Source organism: Branchiostoma belcheri, unplaced genomic scaffold (genome assembly GCF_001625305.1).
Source record: "Branchiostoma belcheri isolate BF01 breed outbred unplaced genomic scaffold, Haploidv18h27 scaffold1, whole genome shotgun sequence".
Taxonomy (NCBI): domain Eukaryota; kingdom Metazoa; phylum Chordata; class Leptocardii; order Amphioxiformes; family Branchiostomatidae; genus Branchiostoma; species Branchiostoma belcheri.
This window is the reverse complement of record NW_017802379.1, coordinates 7,225,322-7,245,359: the sequence shown is the minus strand read 5'-3', so window position 1 is coordinate 7,245,359 and position 20,038 is coordinate 7,225,322. Positions and strand designations below refer to the sequence as shown.

At 43.2% G+C, this 20,038-nt stretch overlaps 3 protein-coding genes across 3 annotated transcripts in view; all 3 read left to right on the top strand.

Moving 5' to 3' along the window:
- The first annotated feature begins 1,718 nt into the window (after positions 1-1,718).
- Positions 1,719-8,620, top strand: LOC109463131 (SPRY domain-containing protein 4-like). Its single transcript, XM_019759849.1, has 3 exons — positions 1,719-2,327; positions 7,710-7,839; positions 8,158-8,620. The coding sequence occupies exons 1-3, from the start codon at positions 2,195-2,197 to the stop codon at positions 8,585-8,587; spliced, it is 693 nt and encodes a 230-aa protein (XP_019615408.1). The 5' UTR covers positions 1,719-2,194; the 3' UTR covers positions 8,588-8,620.
- Positions 8,621-10,926: 2,306 nt separating this feature from the next.
- Positions 10,927-15,247, top strand: LOC109463017 (E3 ubiquitin-protein ligase Midline-1-like). The gene is made up of 3 exons (XM_019759678.1): positions 10,927-11,581; positions 14,177-14,429; positions 14,920-15,247. The coding sequence occupies exons 1-3, from the start codon at positions 11,158-11,160 to the stop codon at positions 15,245-15,247; spliced, it is 1,005 nt and encodes a 334-aa protein (XP_019615237.1). The 5' UTR covers positions 10,927-11,157.
- Positions 15,248-18,901: 3,654 nt separating this feature from the next.
- LOC109463105 (E3 ubiquitin-protein ligase Midline-1-like) overlaps positions 18,902-20,038 on the top strand; it is an 18,437-nt gene continuing 17,300 nt past the window's right edge. Inside the window, exon 1 of the mRNA XM_019759821.1 lies at positions 18,902-19,051. Within this exon, the coding sequence (XP_019615380.1) occupies positions 18,976-19,051 (76 nt within the window). The 5' untranslated portion in view covers positions 18,902-18,975. The remainder of the gene's footprint in view (positions 19,052-20,038) is intronic.

Below are 20,038 nucleotides of genomic sequence, written 5' to 3'. Positions count from 1 at the left end.
TATATGCGAATCAACTCGAATTTGAGTTAGATTCGCGCCAAATTTGACCCCCGAACACTAGGGACCTACTCCCAAACACTTACCAACGATGGCCGAATCTCCCAAGTCTCCACCAGACTTCTTTTGCAGGCGGAATAAATCGTAGAAATCGGCCCAAGAAGGGTATTACTTGGCGAGAGAAGTTAGCCGGCCATCAACGTTCAAATTGGCCTGCAACTTTTTCAACTGAGTATTCAGCCTGCAAAATAAGTCTGGTGGAGACTAGAAACTCCCGCCCACACTCGATCGAATGTTTCAAACAGCCCAACAGTCACGTTTCCTTGCAGAGTACAGAACACCAGCCAACCACAGCCGATCATATTCGCGAGGCTAGTATTTAGATATAGTAGTAGGTGCCTGGTTACCCCATGTTCCTAGCCTCAATAGCATGCCAAAACTGGGGGTTTGGGGGGTCTTTAGGGTCTTTGGGATCTTTTATGTGCTATTTTCTGATTGCATATAGACAACATGGGCGGCCTGGTTGAATTACCCCCGCTTTTAGAACTGGGCTAATAAGAAAACAGCCGAAGACCACCAAAACCCCAGTTCTATAAGCCTGCTACGGAGGCTACAGTGTTCCCATGTTCTCGACTGTCACATATGATTCGAATTCGCTTTATATCTGATGATGCAAAAAAAAAACATAAACTGATACTTCGTGAGAATTTTATTATGAAAACGAAGCTTTAGTATTGAAACCAGGCGCGCTCTTGATTTCTTTAACCAATGTCATTCTAACAGTTTGCAATAAGGGAAGGATTGCCATGCGCTTATATGCACCTGTACTATCACAAAACCATATAAACCATATTCATTTTTAAGAGTAATGGTTAACTTTTTACCTGCAGCTGGAATATTTTATTGTTAGTCTTATCATTTTGTTGGTTTTATAATAGAGTTTAATTTAATACCAGAAACGGGATTGTGAGAGCTCCATGTCACCAGCACATGTCACTTCAGTTTTGCATATCATCGCTAGATGTCGTGAGTAGACCGTCCCAGTACAACGATGACGTGTCAACACGTACGTACCCATGTTCGTGTTGTACTGTACCAGGGGTGCCAGGAATACAGTACAATCGTATTAGTATACAGTGCAATTTTACGGAATACAATACAATCGTATTAGTACACAGTGCAATTTTACTAGTATACAGTGCAATTTTACTAGTACACTGTGCAATATGTAAAGTCGCACTGTATACTTAAATACGATTGCACTGTATTCCGTAAAATTGCATATAATACGATTGTACTGTATTCCGTAAAAGTGCACTGTATACTAATACGATTGTACTGTATTCTGTAAAATTGCATTGTATACTAATACGATTGTACTGTATTCCGTAAAATTGCATTGTATTCCGTGAAATTGTACTGTATACCTGGATACATTTCACGGGCATTGGTGTTATATTGTCTTATATCGGACGAAACGCCACACGATTACGAAGAGTAAAGATAACATGCCTGTTACCACAGACTATATAATGGATTTCTCGCGACTTCCAAGATCGCACCTGAACTTGAACAGAACAAACAATACGTTTGCCGGGTCGTTGCGTAACTGCTGTAAACATAAACACAAACACCGAAGGGGGGTAGACCAAACAATTTTAACATTCCTGTCACACGTCTTGTTGCCTGACACTGTCCTAATCTACTGGACATTATCACAGGCCCATCTCTTGCTATCAGCGACAAGGCAAATAATTTATAGACACAAGAAACACACAAACTATTTGGAAACGCCCAAAGGGACCCCACCGAGTGCCACTTACTATCACGATTATCTGTGGGACGACTAGAAATAGCTCTCCAGTTCCCAACACGGTAACAGTCCGCGGGAGAACATAACCTCTGTCCGCGGGATCAGGACTATAAAGCCGGCCTGTATTCGGTTTCCAGGGGGACAATGGGGAACGGAAGGCCCTGAGAGATTGTTACGTCGCCAGGCACGCCTCTCAGGACGGCCACTTGTGTGTTTTGAAACGCTAGCCTTGTGCGCCGCCTCGAGGGGCGAAAGGTTTAATACGCGCAGTTGGAAGTTAGAATTGCCAGAATACCGCGCGGGTTGAGGGCGAACTCAGACGGATATACACGGGCGGTGGAGCTGCGAGGAGCGGCCAGAAGAAGGTCGGAGAACCCAGTCAACATGTCCGCGGACAGGCCGTCCTCAGCGCCCGGGGCTGTCGTCAGGAGGGGTTCCACCAAGCTGCACAGGAAGGGCAGCAAAACATCCTCCTTCAAGGAGAAGAAGAGGAGATTATCGACGTCTTGTTGTCAGGGTAAGGCGCCTTCTAGAACGTAGACACAGATATCTTAGTGTAGAGAGAGATTATAATCACTGTGATGATTGCGCTAGAGCGAGCTGCAGTATTATTATATACTAAGGGGGAGGGCGAAATGATCCTCCCACGACAATAAATTAAGCTGACGACCTTTGACAAGTAAACTCTGCTTGCAACAAGATTCATTGTATCTTTATACAACTCACATACATTTTATACGAGCCATGAAATTATCGTATGCACTGCCCCCATATGCCATAGCTTAGCTATATTTACTCAAGTACCATTCGCGTCAGTATTGTAGGTCACAGAACTACGTAGTAACCGATACGTTTTTGATAAAGTTCTATCTTGGTAACCAACATTATCATAAACTATTTTCGAATGATATGGAAGCCATGCAGTTGCCCAGGGCACATTACTTGTTGAATTCTACGCAGTTTTGTGAGTTTTGGTATGCGACACTATGGTAACGTAACATGCAATGTGTAACATAACATTGGTTTAATTCTCTGGTATGTAAGTTCGTGTGACCTCTCCATAGCCTTGCTAAAATGGCTGCCACATCATCTGTTACCCTTTGCTAGTAGTAACCACTATGCCATGCCTCCCACAAATATAGAATTTCTTATACAAGGAATTACGCTGACTAGTAGGCAATGCAAAGTACGTCGAAAGTTGAAAAAAAAGAAAATAGTTAAAAAACCTCCTGTCTCTCTTGTCTAGTTTTCACTCCTTTTTGATTTTGTTATACCCCAATTAAAAACGGGCAATGCAAAGTACAGGTAGTAAAATTTATTTTGTACAATCAGCACCCAAAACCACTTTGCAACACTGACCTTTTCTAGAGAGTTAATAATTACCCAGAGGTGTTAATGTAAAAGCTATTAAGGTAATTATCGACTTAACTCTTAGACTGCCACTATAGATATGGTGGCGAAGGTGCCACACTAAATCACACCTAACTTTTGGCTGGCAACTCATATATCGCCTACCCATGTAATTAGAGTTGTAATTAGTGTTATGATTAGAACAGTGGCTAGATTTCTGGAGCAGATTAGAATTTAGAGTACCTGTAACGTTAGTGTGATGTTTTGTTTTGCACGAGTTGTATGTTTTGTGAGGAACAGTGGCAACGCCCCCTGCTAATGATGACATGTCCAGTTGACCCTACGAACCCGTCAACATGTCCAGCCATGATATGTAAACTGGTGATGGGTGTGTGTTGTTGGACAACAAGTCATAGATCGGACATGTTTGGAACACAAACATTGTATAAGAACGGGTCTCGGCGTATCGCTACCCGGATGCGTTGTTTACAAAACATCTGCTAACGTTACTCCAAAGTGACAGTATCCTGGCCAGCTGGCGGCCTGAGTGTTGTGACATGTTGTTACTGAGTTGATTAAAGCCAGTGTTAGGGTTAGGGTTAGACTGGGTGCCAGACTGTTTCCAGGGCCCACACAGGTCAGTTCCTCGGCTACAGGGCCAACATGCCCCGAAGGAAAGTATACCACAGCCCCCTCAGTTTAACAATACGTTGGCTTAGCGTGATATGGGTCGGGCATCCAGGCTAACAGATCCTAACAGGGTTCGGGCTTGCTTCAGCCATGTCAGTGTTCTTGCATAGATATCAGACACACTTTCTCCTTGTACCTCCAGTTTTGTTACAGTAACAGAAAGGCATGTTTTGGTTTTTAACTACAGAAGCTCACATTCCTGATTGCCTCTTAGCAACAACAAACATAATAATGTACCACCTCCGAAAAAAAGCGTCTTTGTTTATTCGGCATTGAAAAAAGTCCACTCATATGTAGTACGCATACTGTATTGTATTGTATTGTATTGCTATTGGTACCATTTTGGCACAAATACTTACAGGGTTGGTGCGTTAGAAAAGGATTATGATGACTGAAATACTGATATGTATTTCGAACATGAGCAAGCAATTAATTACCAAGCATTAAAGATTGCATCGTGTCCAAAGCAGACGGTATAGAGCTTATTCACCACGCGTCATCATGACGTCATGACCCCTCATGTCCCGTGCGACGCCATTTTGGGGCTCATCTGTACAGCGAGTTTCCAAGCGTTGAAATGGCTGACAAACGTTAGGTAAACTGTCCTTTGTCCTATTACACGAAGACTTTACCACCACTCATACCTCTCGTTACTGGAACAAAATAAAATCTGTTGGGATTGCCCCTTTTTGTTGAGTTTTGATCAGTCTGATCGAGACCGCCTACCGCCAGCGGAGTCCATTGACGTGACTTAGCTTCGTATTTGGTACTGTGCAGAAGTTTTTACACACAACATCGTTTCAAACCGTCTAAGAGTCTGGAAGCGTTGTATCAGGATGTGTAAAAAGTGTTGTGGGACAGTTGCGTGATGACAATTAAGTACGTTGTAGTCGGGAAACGCAAAAGGTCGCTATTTTCGAACAGCCCCGGACTGTGTCTGGATAAACAACACTGAGCAAAGGCTGTGGGGGCCATCGGCCGCCATCCTCAGTCCGCACTGCCGCGACTGTGGCTGGACAAGGTGAGTGTTGCAAGTTGTCAGCGCCCTGTTCTACATGGACATTTACCACAGAGTGAAGGGACAAGTAGCTCCAACAGATTTACCGTGTTCATGGCTACCCATGTTCTACAGCCCCCTACGCCGCGCCAGGGTAAAACACACCGATTTCTGATCAGCAAAAAAAAAACAACAACATAAAAGCCAATCTTGACAACATGAGACGTGGACGCGGAGCCAAAACAACCCCAAGGACAATGTTACTAACAAGAAGAGTGTCCAAAACGTTAATTGTGGCCCAAAATACGCAACTATCGCCAAGAGTTTGCATAGCGTACCATAGCGATAGGCACTACGCTGGACCCCAAAATGGTGGACGCCAGGGGGAGAGTCACGTGACAATCTGTGGTGAATAAGCCCTATACAAGATTCCTATTAAGGAAGGAACAGTGATTATCCAGGTGGCATCCAGACTCCCTGGTGACCTCTGGGTTCCTTTTGTGCCCGGGTGGTTTCCCCTGGTCCCACTGCCTTTACAGTAACCACACATCAAGGAGTTTGTCCTTAGGTGGGGGCGGTGCATTTATGCCTACACAAAGCCGTATGAAATATTGATTTTAAATTTTACCAAAGGATTACTTACTCGCAAGGAGGACTCGACAAGAGCAAGGCAAATTTACCATTGTACTGTACACACGGCTTGACAATGGCGACAATGTGTCCATGTTTTCAGTTCGCTCTCTTCTGTAGCACAGGTGTTGTTTTCCCAGGGTTTAGCCACACGGCGATTGTTCATGTGTTTCTCGAACTTTATCATAGTTGATTAGAGGATGTAATTTTTCTTCATTGCTGAACAGCATAAACAAATACAAGACACAGTGGTGAGCAACTCTAGCAATTGCTAATTGTAGCCTCAACACTGACAAAGAAAAATACAATCTATAATGATAGTATAACAAATTACAAAACAATAGATGGGCGTTCTGATACAGATAACATGTAAAATAAAGATGTAAAAAAATGGATCATTGTATTTTGAAATGTAAACGTTCAGTCAAAAATAAATCGTCTTGCTTGAAATGGGTCAAAATTAAAATATTTCTGTTAGTTTCTGGACACACGAAAGATGTACTTGATGTACCCTGGGTGCCAAACTAGTATCGGGCCGTTAGCCGTTTTCCTTCGGCAGCCAAGAGCCCTTCCCCCGCCACGGAGGAGTTGAGCCCAGGAGAATTTGTCCGAAGAGTATACTTGATGTAACTTGTTGCCATGATCATCTTGCTCCCTCATGGATGTGAAATGGTCGACCCCTAAGTTAGTTACAAGAGTTGCACACATTGAAACGTTTTGTGCTCCTGTGTTGGGCTGGGATTGGGTTCCGTGAGGAGCTATTGTTTTCACTAATCTCCCAGTCCGACCGGGTCAATCGTTTTGACGTGGAGGGAGGAATACAAAGGGCTGTTTCTTCAGACTTTAACAAGGGTGAAGGAAATAATCTCGGCAGATCTGGATGGGAATAAATAAGGGGGCTAAAATTAATGTAAAAGAAGTTCAGAAAGCATACACCAGAAACACCCGCATTCCATACACTGAAAAAGGAAAACACATGAGAAAACGAGTTATGCTGTTGATAGACAGACAGACACACAGACACACGGCCAGGAAAACATAACCTTCGTCAATTCTTGGCGAAGGTAATAAGAGAAGTGCAAAACGCAACAGCAATATTTTCATTTTTTACTCCTCTCATCTTCGTATCCATGTTATACCTCTCATATGTAATTACGTCCTTTCTTGTGGTTCATTTTTTAGGCGCGTGTGTGTCAAATATTTTACTCCGCATTCGTAACAGCACTGCAGTGTTTACGTTTCTCCTCTATACAGGGCAGAGTCACGGGGGGAATTTCTGGTATTCCGACTACGGAAAGAAAGGGTCACAAAGACTGGAAAGGTCGTACTCTTACGGAAACATAGAAATATTCTTATATCTGCTATGGTGAAGACTTATATCTGCTATAGTTTGTCACAATTTTAGCGCACATAACGTAGAGAACCGGGGATAATTTAAGCCAATCTTTCGTCCTGCAATATATGTATACATGGGTGCGTGGTGAAACACAATGACTGTAAAAACAGCGCCCTCTAGTGCTCCATTTAGGAGCAAGCAACCATGACAAAACTTCAACACACACGAAGCCCCGAACAAAGAGGTTATTTCAGCAGTAGCCGAGCGCAGCATGCAAGACCTGACAGGCTTTAAAAAGAGAAACTGTTTTGAGAAGCAGACCGTGTCTGTAGGTGTGGGAGACGGTGTGTGTGTAAAATGTTTTCTGGTCACGTTTTTGGGAATTCCTTTGTTGAAAACACAGGTACAGTTTCGTAAAACATTTGCGAATAATTCCAATCATTCAGCAAAAACAGGGCACTTGTACAAGTAGAGTCGTGACTTATACTGATTTGTTTTATTTCAACATCACCCTCCTGTTTCAAAACAGATTTAAACAGGTGCAATACTTCAGAGTCACGCATTAGGAAGAATAGAAAGACTGCATTCCATTCCGGTGTGCATCGTTGAACTTGATTCATTGCTATACGTACGAAAATAGAACCAATTCAAGTTACAAGGAATTTCAATTTATGTCTATAATGATGCGAAAATATGATTCGAACAATGGCCAACCCAACTTCAAATTCGTTTTTTTTTTATTGGTTCAACCTCATTTTCTCTAACAGTATGGATGACTTCATTACAGTAAATGAGAGAGGTAGACAGAAATGCGAAGAAATATTTCGTACTGCAGTTTGTAATTAAGTCGCTTGGTAGCGTCATTGAGCAGTCTCTGATTTGCTGTCGCCCTGCAGGTGCGACGTTCAAGCTGGATGGATCCACGGCACACCGCGACCTCCACGTGTCCAAGGACGGCTTGACAGTTTACTACACTTCAGGGAAGTCAGAAGACAGGACAAATGAAGATATTGTGGAATCCGGCCGGTAAAAGAAATTGTATTCTTGAAAGACATAGATGATCTAAATATGCTTTGAAATTGACTCAAATTCAAGGAGTGCTCTGTTTTCCATAGATCGCTCAGGATATTGTTCATATCAGGGAGCTGTTTTAAATTTACTCTCCTTGCCGAAAGCATTATTTCAAGCAAGTTCACCTTGCTTGTATTGTATTACGTTGAAGGCAAAGCATGAGGATAGATAAAGCTATATATTACGCTTTAATTGTGTTTGGATGGTCAAAACTCAACATTCATGATCTGTTTTTGGTTCGTATTCGAATTAACACATTACATTTTGCTCCAGGTTCTATGACGTCCCCTACAGCGTGAATGCGGTCGTCCTGGGTGATCTACCTGTCGCTAGGGGGCGCCACTACTGGGAGGTGACGGTGGGGAACAGCACGTTGTACCGGGTGGGTGTGGCCTTCCCCACGACCCCCCGCGACGAGTGCCTGGGTGAGAACGACTCGTCCTGGTGTCTGAGCTGCTCCAGCCACATCACCGCCAAACACGACCGGATCAACGATGACGTCAGGGTGACGTCACGTCCGGGTCAGATCGGCGTGTATCTGGACTACGAGATCGGGACTCTGTCGTTCTTCGACGCGGAGAGAAGAAAACACTTGTACTCCTTCCACTCGCACTTCAAGGAGACCGTGGTGCCGGCCTTCGCCGTGTGGAACGGGTCATTGACCGTACGGTCAGGGAAACTGGAGGTGGAGTACGCCATGTGACGTCACCATATCAGGACAACCGACGTTCAACATGTCATGTGGTGTTAAAATATAACGTTCATGACATCTTGCATGTTGATGACGACAGAGTAACGTATAACTGCCCAGACGTTTATTTGGAGCGATATTGCTGCAGATATGATATTGACAGGAACGATATTGACCATACGACTTGTATATACGGAACACTATATTCGGTACTTCTCGTATCGATATTGTGGAAACATATCTATAATCAGATCGTGGAAATCCGGGATGTGCTTTTTGGTCGGAAATGACTACGTTTTACTTGTCTTATCTTTTATCTAATATTTCTTCGTTCCTGCGTCAATGAAGAATAATATTTCTCTCCAAGGTTTTATTGTTTAAAAAAAAAATCACAATATCAACATGAGTGGAAGTGTACTAAAAGGGGTTTTTCCTTATTCATATGTCCTTATTATCCCGTACCATTTGTCTGACATCTAATTCCTTAGTTTGGTATCGTTCGAACTATTCCCTTTATCCTTTTCCTTCTCGCACTTTGTTATGTCATACGTGTAATTTTAATTTTCAAAACTATACTTCATACTTGTCATACAGCTACGGTCAGGCACTGCACGTAGACTTGCTGTACCACAAACACTGGAATATTTGGAGTGTTGTCCTCAGGACTAGACATAACTTTTCTCAGACTCAAATATACAAAGGATACTTCTTTCTTTGAACTTTAATGTCACGATTATATAAACATACATGTATAAAATTTACAGATTGTGCAATCGCCCAAGCCTCCACCAGGCCTTCGTACGGCGGTACAGATCATAGAATTCGGCAAAAAAGATGTCATTGTGTTCTATTCTCCATTAGGATCTTATCAAGCACATATTTTACTGATCGGATTATAAAGCTTTATTAATATGCCCTCCAGAGAACGAGTTTCTAACTAATCCGTAGATTTCATTTTGAAATCAACTTTTTTATTGCGAAACTTTTTTTTTTATTCGCAACGCTCGCATCAGTTTTGGGGTTCCCAGAGGTTGCCATCCATATAATCAAATCAACATGGCCCTACACGGTACTAGCTATATAGAATAATAATCTCTCTGTTCCTCAGCAGAAAAATATCGTCTGCGGTGACCATGGTAACGGGCACGGCCGCTGACTCGCGTGTTGGTGGAAATTTTAACCACGTTACTTTTCTGCAGCTCCCCTTTCATGAGCTGTATTGACTGGGTATTGAGGGGAAATAGTGCGTGCGATATTGGATCAGGGTTAAAAGGCGACTGTACACTCACCGCTACACAAGGGAACACTTGTCTCAGCCTTTCAGTACATTGTGTTTACAGTTAGCCACATGAAAACGTGCTAGACAGAACGTATAAATATATTCCATAGACAAACGTTATAAGAGAACGTATAAACAGACCCAGTGGACAAAAGTTAGAACACACACATTCACAGTTTTGTTATAACATATCACACAATGATACAGTGTTTTATTTCTTTTTTTACAGACGCCGCCTTTTCATTTCTTGCATGATTATGTTCAAAAATCTGGTTCAGAACAAAAGAGGGTTTCGTGGAAGAAACTGGTACAGAATAGATATCGTTTGGATGTGTAAGGTATGAATGCACGATCCCTGATTTTCCGGAAGTGTCGAGAGATCCGGTCGTCTCAAGTTCAACCGCAGGACGTGACACTGTGGCGAAGGGCACTTGTCGTCAAGTGGTTCACTATGAATTATACATGCTGGTAGTAAAAGAACCGTTTAGTCGTTTGCTTATAGACTGTTGTGTGTATGTCTGTGTATGTGAGTGTGTAATATATATGGTGGGGTGCATACATGTATATGATGAGCACATGATACACATGAAAGAGTCGTGAGCGAGCTAGTAGCGAGTCTGACTTTTGGGATGAAAATCATTATCACATGCAAGGTCTCGTCGATGCAATTGTGGTCCATGATACCTAGGCTCCTAGCTGTAAGGACTTTAGATCTGTCATTACAAACGAGATCAACGGCTCGGAAACGTCCTATTAACACTAAAGACTGCAAACAAACGAGATCCTTACTACGGGTGATCACACCGAGCTTTCATGCCCAGTCAGACACATCTCTTAACACGTCCTCCAACGGGATTAGAACCCCTGACCCATGGTACGGAGAGGAGACGCTATTCATCGCGGCAAGCATGCACAGATTGATCAGTTCAGCGGCTGAGCTTCTCCTTCGCAAACGTAAGCGCTGTTTACTTTGCAGACTGAGTGAGGGCCTGGCTAAGGTTTCAGTCGACCAGCTAACGGTGTTTTACCATCAGCAAAAACGCTAACTTCGACGCGTGGAAGTCAAAGACGAGCTAAGCCGACGACGGGTCAGGGTCAAATCCTTCCCCCAAGGAGGATTGAAACGTAAGACGTGTTCGTGAAAGGTGTTTATGTACCTGCTGTCAACCTGGAGAACGTGACGGGGCGACTTTTCTTTTTCACCTGCTGAAACGTGATCCCTCCCGGCGTAACCAATATCGGGTCAGGTCTTACAACGGCTCCCCTGTCTCTACCGCTACATAACATACAACATTACCCCGTCATGGAGTACGCCACGGCGGCAACTCAGCAGGCCACCGGGACGCACAACGGAGGCTTCTCGGGCCACCACTGGGACCTGTTCCGAACATTTCTCGACCAGGTGTCGTCGAAAGTCGACGAGGACGAGCTGGCCATCATGAAGACAGTCTGCCTGACCTACCTGCCCAAGAAAGACTTAGACACGGTCCAAGACGCTCGCGGCTTGTTTGAGGAGCTGGCAGCACGTCTTCTGCTAAGTCGGGATAACTTGGACGTCTTAGAGGACTTACTGAGGACCTGCGCTAGAGAAGACCTCATCGGGAAGTTAGAACTGTACAAGCAGCTGAGGAAAAGGGAGATGACGTGTGAACAGTGTAGCAGTCAGCAGCACAAGTCTGAGCCGAGAGGGTCTGGGCCCGAGCTGGTCAGGTCTACAAGTATTCCAGGTGAGACACTCTTATGAAGGACCGTTGTAGGGTGCAGCAGATTTGTTTATACTTAGCATAGTGTAGGTAAACACCAACGGCAGTGTTGAGGATCGTTTTATAAAGGTTTGGGCTCAGTGATTCTCAGTTTGACCACCCAGTATTGAACCACCATCTTCGCAGTAATTGGTTCAACAACAGATCAATTACCGGACGCCGACGCCTACGTATACCTCACCATACACAGTACTATCGTCATCCTGTCAGTGTCCTGTACTTGTGTGGTTTTCAAATCTACATTTATGTATGGTACTCATGGTGTTAGATTTATATCAAATATAAGAATGTCCACTGGTTTGCACCACCGCCCCCCCCCTTGCCCTTACTTAATGAAGACTATAAGAAAGATGAAACCCTTGGCCTCATTTGTTTGTTTATCAAAATCTACCAGATCACTTGTCATTTGGTGTCCACCCGTGACCAAATTTTCTGGTGTTGTCGTGGCCGCCATGATGTCCTCTCGGTCGGTGTCTTCTATTCTTCCTGCTTTATGTTGGTTTCTTTCTCCCTTTTCTCTCTCAGTCTTATGCCTAGGTCACATTTCCAAACCGGGGCCCGGTCGGGCTGTTTGTATAAACGAAAAACTAACAATTCACACGAAGAATATACAGAAATACATAGTGCTCATGGTTAATATCGAAAACTTTTCTGTGTTTCCTTGTCTTTTATATCGTACTTTTCGTTCCATAAGACTGCCCGGCCGGGCCCCGGTTTGCAAATGTGACCTCAGCATAGTTCTAGATCTGTGAGCAAGTTGCTACCTTTCCGGTGCCTCTCTTCCCCAGTAGATATCTCTCTATCTCATCCGTTCTGCTCGGTTCTGCCCACAGTAAGAGCACACTGCACAATTGTTCAGTTTGACAGACTGCATCACTCTGCAGCCGAGGCATATCAAGGTTCAGGTCAGACTAGTTCAGGCGAGCCCTCTGTTGACTGATGTCAACTCCCTTAAGGACGGATCTGAACAACCGGGGGTCATGATCTCTGATCAGTTCAAGTGCGATGTGTAGAACAACTTGTCGTGCAGTCATGACCTTAGCTGTCGCTAGGAGGCGCACCATCGTCCTCCGGCATGGACACACGATGATATAACAAACAGTTCTAAAATTGCCTGCTTAAAAGTAAGAACACAGGGCTTGAAGCAAGAACGCTTCCATGTCTAGATGTAGGACTAGTGTACTTTTGTACGTTAGTCGATTTCCAATCTGTCTAATTTCTCTGCAGTTGCTTTTATTACACAGGGAGAACATTGCTGCATTCTTTTTTTAAACCAACATCGTGTGACATTATTTTTTTGCAAGTGGACTACGCGAATAATGGCCGACTTGTGTATGTTGTTTGCTGTTGTCATCAGTCGTGTAGTAACGTAGCTATATATAGGTTTACCCAAAGGATCCTGCAGATCTGCATGAGGTCATGTTGAAACAGTGTTAATTCTAAATACGCTTCCAAGGGCAAGTTTTACAGGTGAAGGATGTTCTATCTGCTAGTCTTGTAAGACACGCTGTACAGAGGTTAAGATCTGACACCTGCTTGCAGAACTTCTCAAGCATTCAGGTGTTAAATTAGAGATTTCACCCATGACAAGATATCTGTCAGGCGCCCTAAGCCATGATGTAAACAAGTCCAGTCAGGTCTTTACGTTGTAGGATGACCACTGCAATTGCCTTAAGATGCAGGAAGATTCCATTTAAATTTTCCTCGATAGTAAATTTCAAAAGAAAAGATTTGACCACTGGTAGAAGAAATTGAAAAGCCCACAGTCAGGAACAGATCATTAGTTGTATTGTACATAAGCAGTTTGAAAACAACAAATACTTCCTAAGCCTATTGTTGACAGCCATACCTTCTACTGTGGAGGTTGAAGGTAGTGTCGTTTGTTCAGTATACATATGCATATGCATATACAGATCTTTTCATTTGAGAGAAGAAGGGCCAACGTTACTACTTGTTACCTGGTAAAAGATGGTCCACTTCTAACGGAGTCTCAGTAAACACCTGTCTCAAGGTCAAACGTCAATCGTGTAACGACCCTGTCCGGCTTAGTCTGTTGACCTAACCTTTGACCTATGTGCTCTCACGTGGATCACATTTCATCTTTACGTTTGCCTCTGTTGACTAAATAAAGATTATCAGGTCACAACCAGACAGAACCGGTTATCTCAGTTTAAAGCTTGAGTTCCTTTTATGTATTCTTTTGGTTGAAATTATTACACACAAAATCAGAAATCATACCAAAATTATACAGAAATTATGTGGGAAATGGGAATTCTACAAACATTTCACTTAAATGAATTCTAACTTCTGAACATTTGATGTGTCGAGAAGTACTTATGGAATAGCTAGGGACATTTGGGATAGACGATATTATAACCAACTAAGGTTCCTAACTACATTTAGTTAGTATTTTCTTTATCGTGCAAGTGAAACAACACCAGCTGTCAGCTGTCAGGGAGGTCATGTAGCAAAAACACCTTTGAAAAAAACTAAATACCAAAATAGCGTCCATGTCTCTTCCCAGCACGAAATAACCGTCAGGTCATTGCCCTTTGACAGGAATCAAGTTCAAGTTCGACCCGAACACGGCGCACCGCTCCCTCAAGTTCTCCAACAAGAGCACGGTGGTGTCACGTGACGTGGAGGGCGCCAAACACCGACACGTGCCGAAGAGACCCGAACGGTTCGTGGACGGTCCGTACCGAGCCGGGAACCCGCTCGTGCTGGGGGACGTCGCCATCACCAGCGGCAAGCACTACTGGGAGGTCTCGGTCAACGAGAGCACCATCTACATCATCGGGATCGCCTATAGGTGAGGGAATTTCTTTTGGACGAATTTTTTTGAGGTAAAAATGCCTCCGTCTCTGAGGCGTCGCCAAAAAGACACATGGACTCTCTTCAACCATTCTAGCTTCTAAGGTCTGAACACACAAGAATTCGTAGCTTTCAGACCTCCATGAAATATCTAAATCTTGTGTGACTGTGTCCTCTCCTCATTCACCATGGTGTCTTTCTTTATAGTGCAAGAGAAACAACACCAGCTGTCAAGGAGGTCATGTATTGAAAAAAAACATCGATACCTGAGAAAACAGAGCACTACGAGATGTAGATGTGATTATCCATTACAACCTGATGGACATGCGGAAACACACAAACACACACACAAACACACGCACGTACTCACATACTAGTACCAAAAACGATACCTACCTCCACTTTTCGGCATGGAGGTAGAAATGTGATGTAGATTTGACAAACTAGTTCTAAAAATCTAAATTCACTTTATATATATTTCCTTACAGAAGTACCCGCCGTGACGAGCGGCTAGGAGACAACGCGACCTCCTGGATCCTGGACCGTACCGGGAACGACTACGAGACGAGACACGCGGGGAAGCCGCACAAACTCAAGCCGGACCCGCACCCGGCCAGGATCGGCGTCCTGCTCGACTACGAGGCCGGCAGAGTGTCGTTCTTCGACGCGGAGACCAGGAGGAAGCTGTACACGTTCAAGGACCACTTGGCGAACCCCGTGTGCCCGGCGTTCGGTGTGTGGGACGGCGAGCTCACTCTGCACACCGGCCTCAAGGCCATCAAAGATCTGGAGAACCAGCCGAGCTTCAGTCGGTGACAAAGGAGCAACACTGGTCTGTCTTTTATTAGTCTCTATCAGACTAACACCGCGGGATGAAAAACAGTGAAATTAAGTCAAACAAGGTGAATAATTAGCCAGGGGAGTTTGGCCACTATAGAGTTCTTTATCCCTCCCGCGGACTGACCCTCCTGGCTAACTACTATTTCTCTCTTTTGCCCGATTATTATACGATCCGTATCTCCGTAGGAAGGCCCGGTGGTGGCCACCTGACCTATCTGTATCTGATCTTCGATTAAGACCTCCGCCTGGCGGTAGTATTGTGAAGGGCAGCCTAGAGCAAACGGTTCGGACGGAAGGAAGGACTGCATGCAGACTGATGCACTGCACTGATGAACTCTACTTTCGATAGCAAACTACATAATTCAAGTTAACATTTGCATTGGCACGGAAAACGCTCAAACTGAACTGACCAGTATAAAACGAAAACATGCGTGACTACAATGCCTATTAATTACGATTGCTATACGTAATCTTTAGATTTTCATTGCAGCACATAAACGTTGAATAGACAAACTTATACGTCAGTTCTATCACTTTGCTGCTGCTATCTGTTGAGATGTCATGTCTTTTTGAAACTGAGCCTTGTGAAGTCTTGCTGACCGGTTATTAAATCGTCAATGACAAACATGTATCGTCTCATACATACGTTTTCTACACTACATACATTTTCTACACAACGCTCTCGTACGTAGACATTCAATTCCATTTCTGTAGCCCAGGAGGTTATATGACCTCTAGATCTTTGCTCTATATACATATATCCTCTCACTGCGTGTCTTTTGTAAAAGGCTTTGTCTATTGACAGAGCAAATTGGTGCTAAGTACAAACATTCCGTTGATATTTCCAAAGGTCAAATATCACAGTCACTTACATGGATGACTCAATGTTAACATTACCGTTGAACTGAACACACACGCACACACACGTTGAGCGCTAATCAGGCTAAGGCGATGCCGTCCACATTTTCTTGAAGTCTGTTCACTGATCCCTAAAAAGTCAGAAGAAGCGTGATCTTCAAGTCATTTCTACAACAACATGATTGTCTGGTGACAAGAAGCAAACGTTGAGGTACAATTGTCTTTTATATATCTTATGAATGAGGCTATCTTAACAACGTTTTTGTCGTGTGGTTGTGCAAAGTCACCTACTGGATGAAGAGGAAATGTGCCGAAATAGTTTCGTCCAACTTCGAACACATTTTTTCCTTTGACAGAAGAAACATTCTTAGTCTAGTATTTGGCATTGAAAACGAGAACCGATACGGAAATGCTCTATTAAGTACGTAATGAACGATAGGGACAATTGATATGCAAGTCATTACTACAGTCCAGTCACACTCATGTATACAAACAGCAAATTACGTACATAATGATGAAATAACAACAGTAAATGTAACGTGCACACGTTATCTATATTACTGGCATGATCCGGAAATACATTAATCTTTCCCTATAGTGAATGACATCAATACGCTAAAGGAAACTGTGTTACTAGGAAGGCCCATTACGAAGGCCCATAGGTACACTTAGCATTTTTTATTCCACTTTGTATTTTCTATGGGTACTTTGTATTTTCTATGGGTACTTTGTATTTTCTATGGGTACTTTGTATTTTCTATGGGCACTTTGTATTTTCTATGGGCACTTTGTATTTTCTATGGGTACTTTGTATTTTCTATGGGTACTTTGTATTTTCTATGGGCACTTTGTATTTTCTATGGGCACTTTGTATTTTCTATGGGCACTTTGTATTTTCTATGGGCACTTTGTATTTTCTATGGGCACTTTGTATTTTCTATGGGCACTTTGTATTTTCTATGGGCACTTTGTATTTTCTATGGGTACTTGTTTTTTTCTGTGTGTACTTCGCGAAGTTTTTTTGGTGGCTGGCGAAGCGACATTCATTTTGCTTTGATGTGGATGCTCCCATTTTTATTATGGCGGTATATTTCTATTTACCATTCTAGGCAACTAAATTTATTTTAAACCTATTAAAACATAATATACTTTACACTTTGAGAAAATTTTGTTTGTTTTGCATGCAATGTTCCACACGTTTATTAATTAGGAGTATCAAATAGTGATTATTACATCCTGGCATAGATTATGTTAATGTAGACACAGGACCATACTATTTTCGGGGGTGCTAGGACATATTGTTCAGACTTCCGTCAACATTTCCGTAGCGATATATGGTAAATCACTTCCTCGCTGAATGTTAATTACTCCTTTGTATTAAAAAAAGCCCGTAATCTAAAGCGAGGGTTCATTGCCAATGTTGGGAAAAAATTGCATTGCGGTTTGCTGCCCTCCTTCCAACCGCGAACGTTCATCACATGCAGTTTACGTAGGAAATATGGACAATATGCCGTTTCAGCAAGGAGGTTAAATACAAGTATTGTATTCAACCTCCTTGGTTTCAGTAAATAACCTGACATCTAAAATTGTTCATTTATGAAGTGCAAAAGCGTGAAACATAGGCCGTAAGCCATGGAGGTCGTTGACCTTTGTTGGAACGCCCCCTCCCCACAAAAGTGCCAATTCATGTCACTACAGCACACATGTAGCTTACCACACGATTAGACGGTCAACCTAGAGTGTAATTTGAGTTTCTGTGAATATTTCAATAATTTTAGATGTCAGGTTATTTACTGAAACGGCATACTGTCCATATTTCCTACGTAAACTGCATGTGATGAACGTTCGCGGTTGGTAGGAGGGCAGCAAACCGCAATGCAATTTTTTCCCAACATTGGCAATGAACCCTCGCTTTAGATTACGGGCTTTTTTTAATACAAAGGAGTAATTAACATTCAGCGAGGAAGTGATTTACCATATATCGCTACGGAAATGTTGACGGAAGTCTGAACAATATGTCCTAGCACCCCCGAAAATAGTATGGTCCTGTGTCTACATTAACATAATCTATGCCAGGATGTAATAATCACTATTTGATACTCCTAATTAATAAACGTGTGGAACATTGCATGCAAAACAAACAAAATTTTCTCAAAGTGTAAAGTATATTATGTTTTAATAGGTTTAAAATAAATTTAGTTGCCTAGAATGGTAAATAGAAATATACCGCCATAATAAAAATGGGAGCATCCACATCAAAGCAAAATGAATGTCGCTTCGCCAGCCACCAAAAAAAACTTCGCGAAGTACACACAGACGTGTCTGTAGGTACTCCGGTATGCTTACCTGGTGGGGTCTCTGTGATCTCGCCGGGTAGAGCGGTATTTTTATCGTCTTGTACGATTTATCGTTTTGTGCGCCCTTCATTGGGTTATTATTTTTTGTTTGGTTCGGTCTACCATTAAACAGTGCCCATAGAAAATACAAAGTGCCCATAGAAAATACAAAGTGCCCATAGAAAATACAAAGTGCCCATAGAAAATACAAAGTGCCCATAGAAAATACAAAGTACCCATAGAAAATACAAAGTACCCATAGAAAATACAAAGTACCCATAGAAAATACAAAGTGGAATAAAAAATGCTAAGTGTACCTATGGGCCTTCGTATGTTACGTATATGTACAGCCAATACATGGTAATATATCTCCCCACACTGCGTCGCCCTTCTGACACACAAAGAACAACACGGCCTTATTTGTCGCACGTTACCGACAGTGTCACATCGCGGCTTTATTACACAGCCTCTGGCCACAACATTGAGCTGCTGTGCTCGGCCGGGACCGGGATGGAGTCTCTCCGCCGCCGGCTGACTCCCGATCTGTTCCGCCTGGCGTTACGTGGCGACCGGCAGGAGCCCGAAGGTGAGTCTAGTCTTGGGTACCCTGGATGTCAGACCCATAGCCCACTAGGACCAGAGTAGCCATCGTGGATCAGGGCCTAACTGAGTGGTTGGGGGTGGGGGGGTTGTGGTATAATTTCCCTCCGGGCATGTTGGACCTGGAGCCGAGGAACAGTCCTGTGTAGGCCCTGGAAACATTCTGGCGCCCAGGCTAAGCCTGAGGTACATGTACGTCGCACGTGTCATGATTAGGAGAGCACTGCAATGGGGGCAGGGGCTGACAACTCAGCAAGTCATTGAACTATGCAACCCAAAACAAGCGTGTTACCGTGTATTGAAATCGATGATGGATTGTTTCGTAGCATAGAAAATATTTGCCTGTCAAGTGTACGTGGTGTACATACAGATGGCTATATTCATTGTAGGTCACACACCATAGGAAAATAGGGGGAGGGGGTACATGGGAACCGACAATGTATTTTAGAAACGTGTATCCGTCAATACCAACAGCAGTTGCACAAATTGATTTTTGTCCTTTCAAGCCTTATTGGAGCCAAAACAGTGCGATGCTTATATGTTACGTTGATCCTACACCAACGCACATTCCCACGGTGTATTATACTTAATACCATGGCTCTACTTGGGATAACGTTTCGAAGCACAACGAAGTGGGCGATTTACTATTTAACGTAATGCATAGCGGAATACAGACCTATCTAAGTCATTCATACAATGAATAGATCTTAGAATAAAGCTTTTGTATGCGAACGTATTTCTTGTTTTGAAACAAGAAAATGTGATTGAAGAAATGTACCGGTAAGTGACTGTTTACACGTGTAGCTAACGGTAGCCATAGCACGTTGACTGATGCTGTTTTTGTTGTAGCCATGTGAAGTTGTGGGAACGTAGCCAGACTATGCGCTACATTTGGCTCCGTGATTAGACGGCAGGCTGCCAGCGCGTCTGAGTTGACCTTGCGATGCCGGAATAAGGGTGTCATATGGTGGGA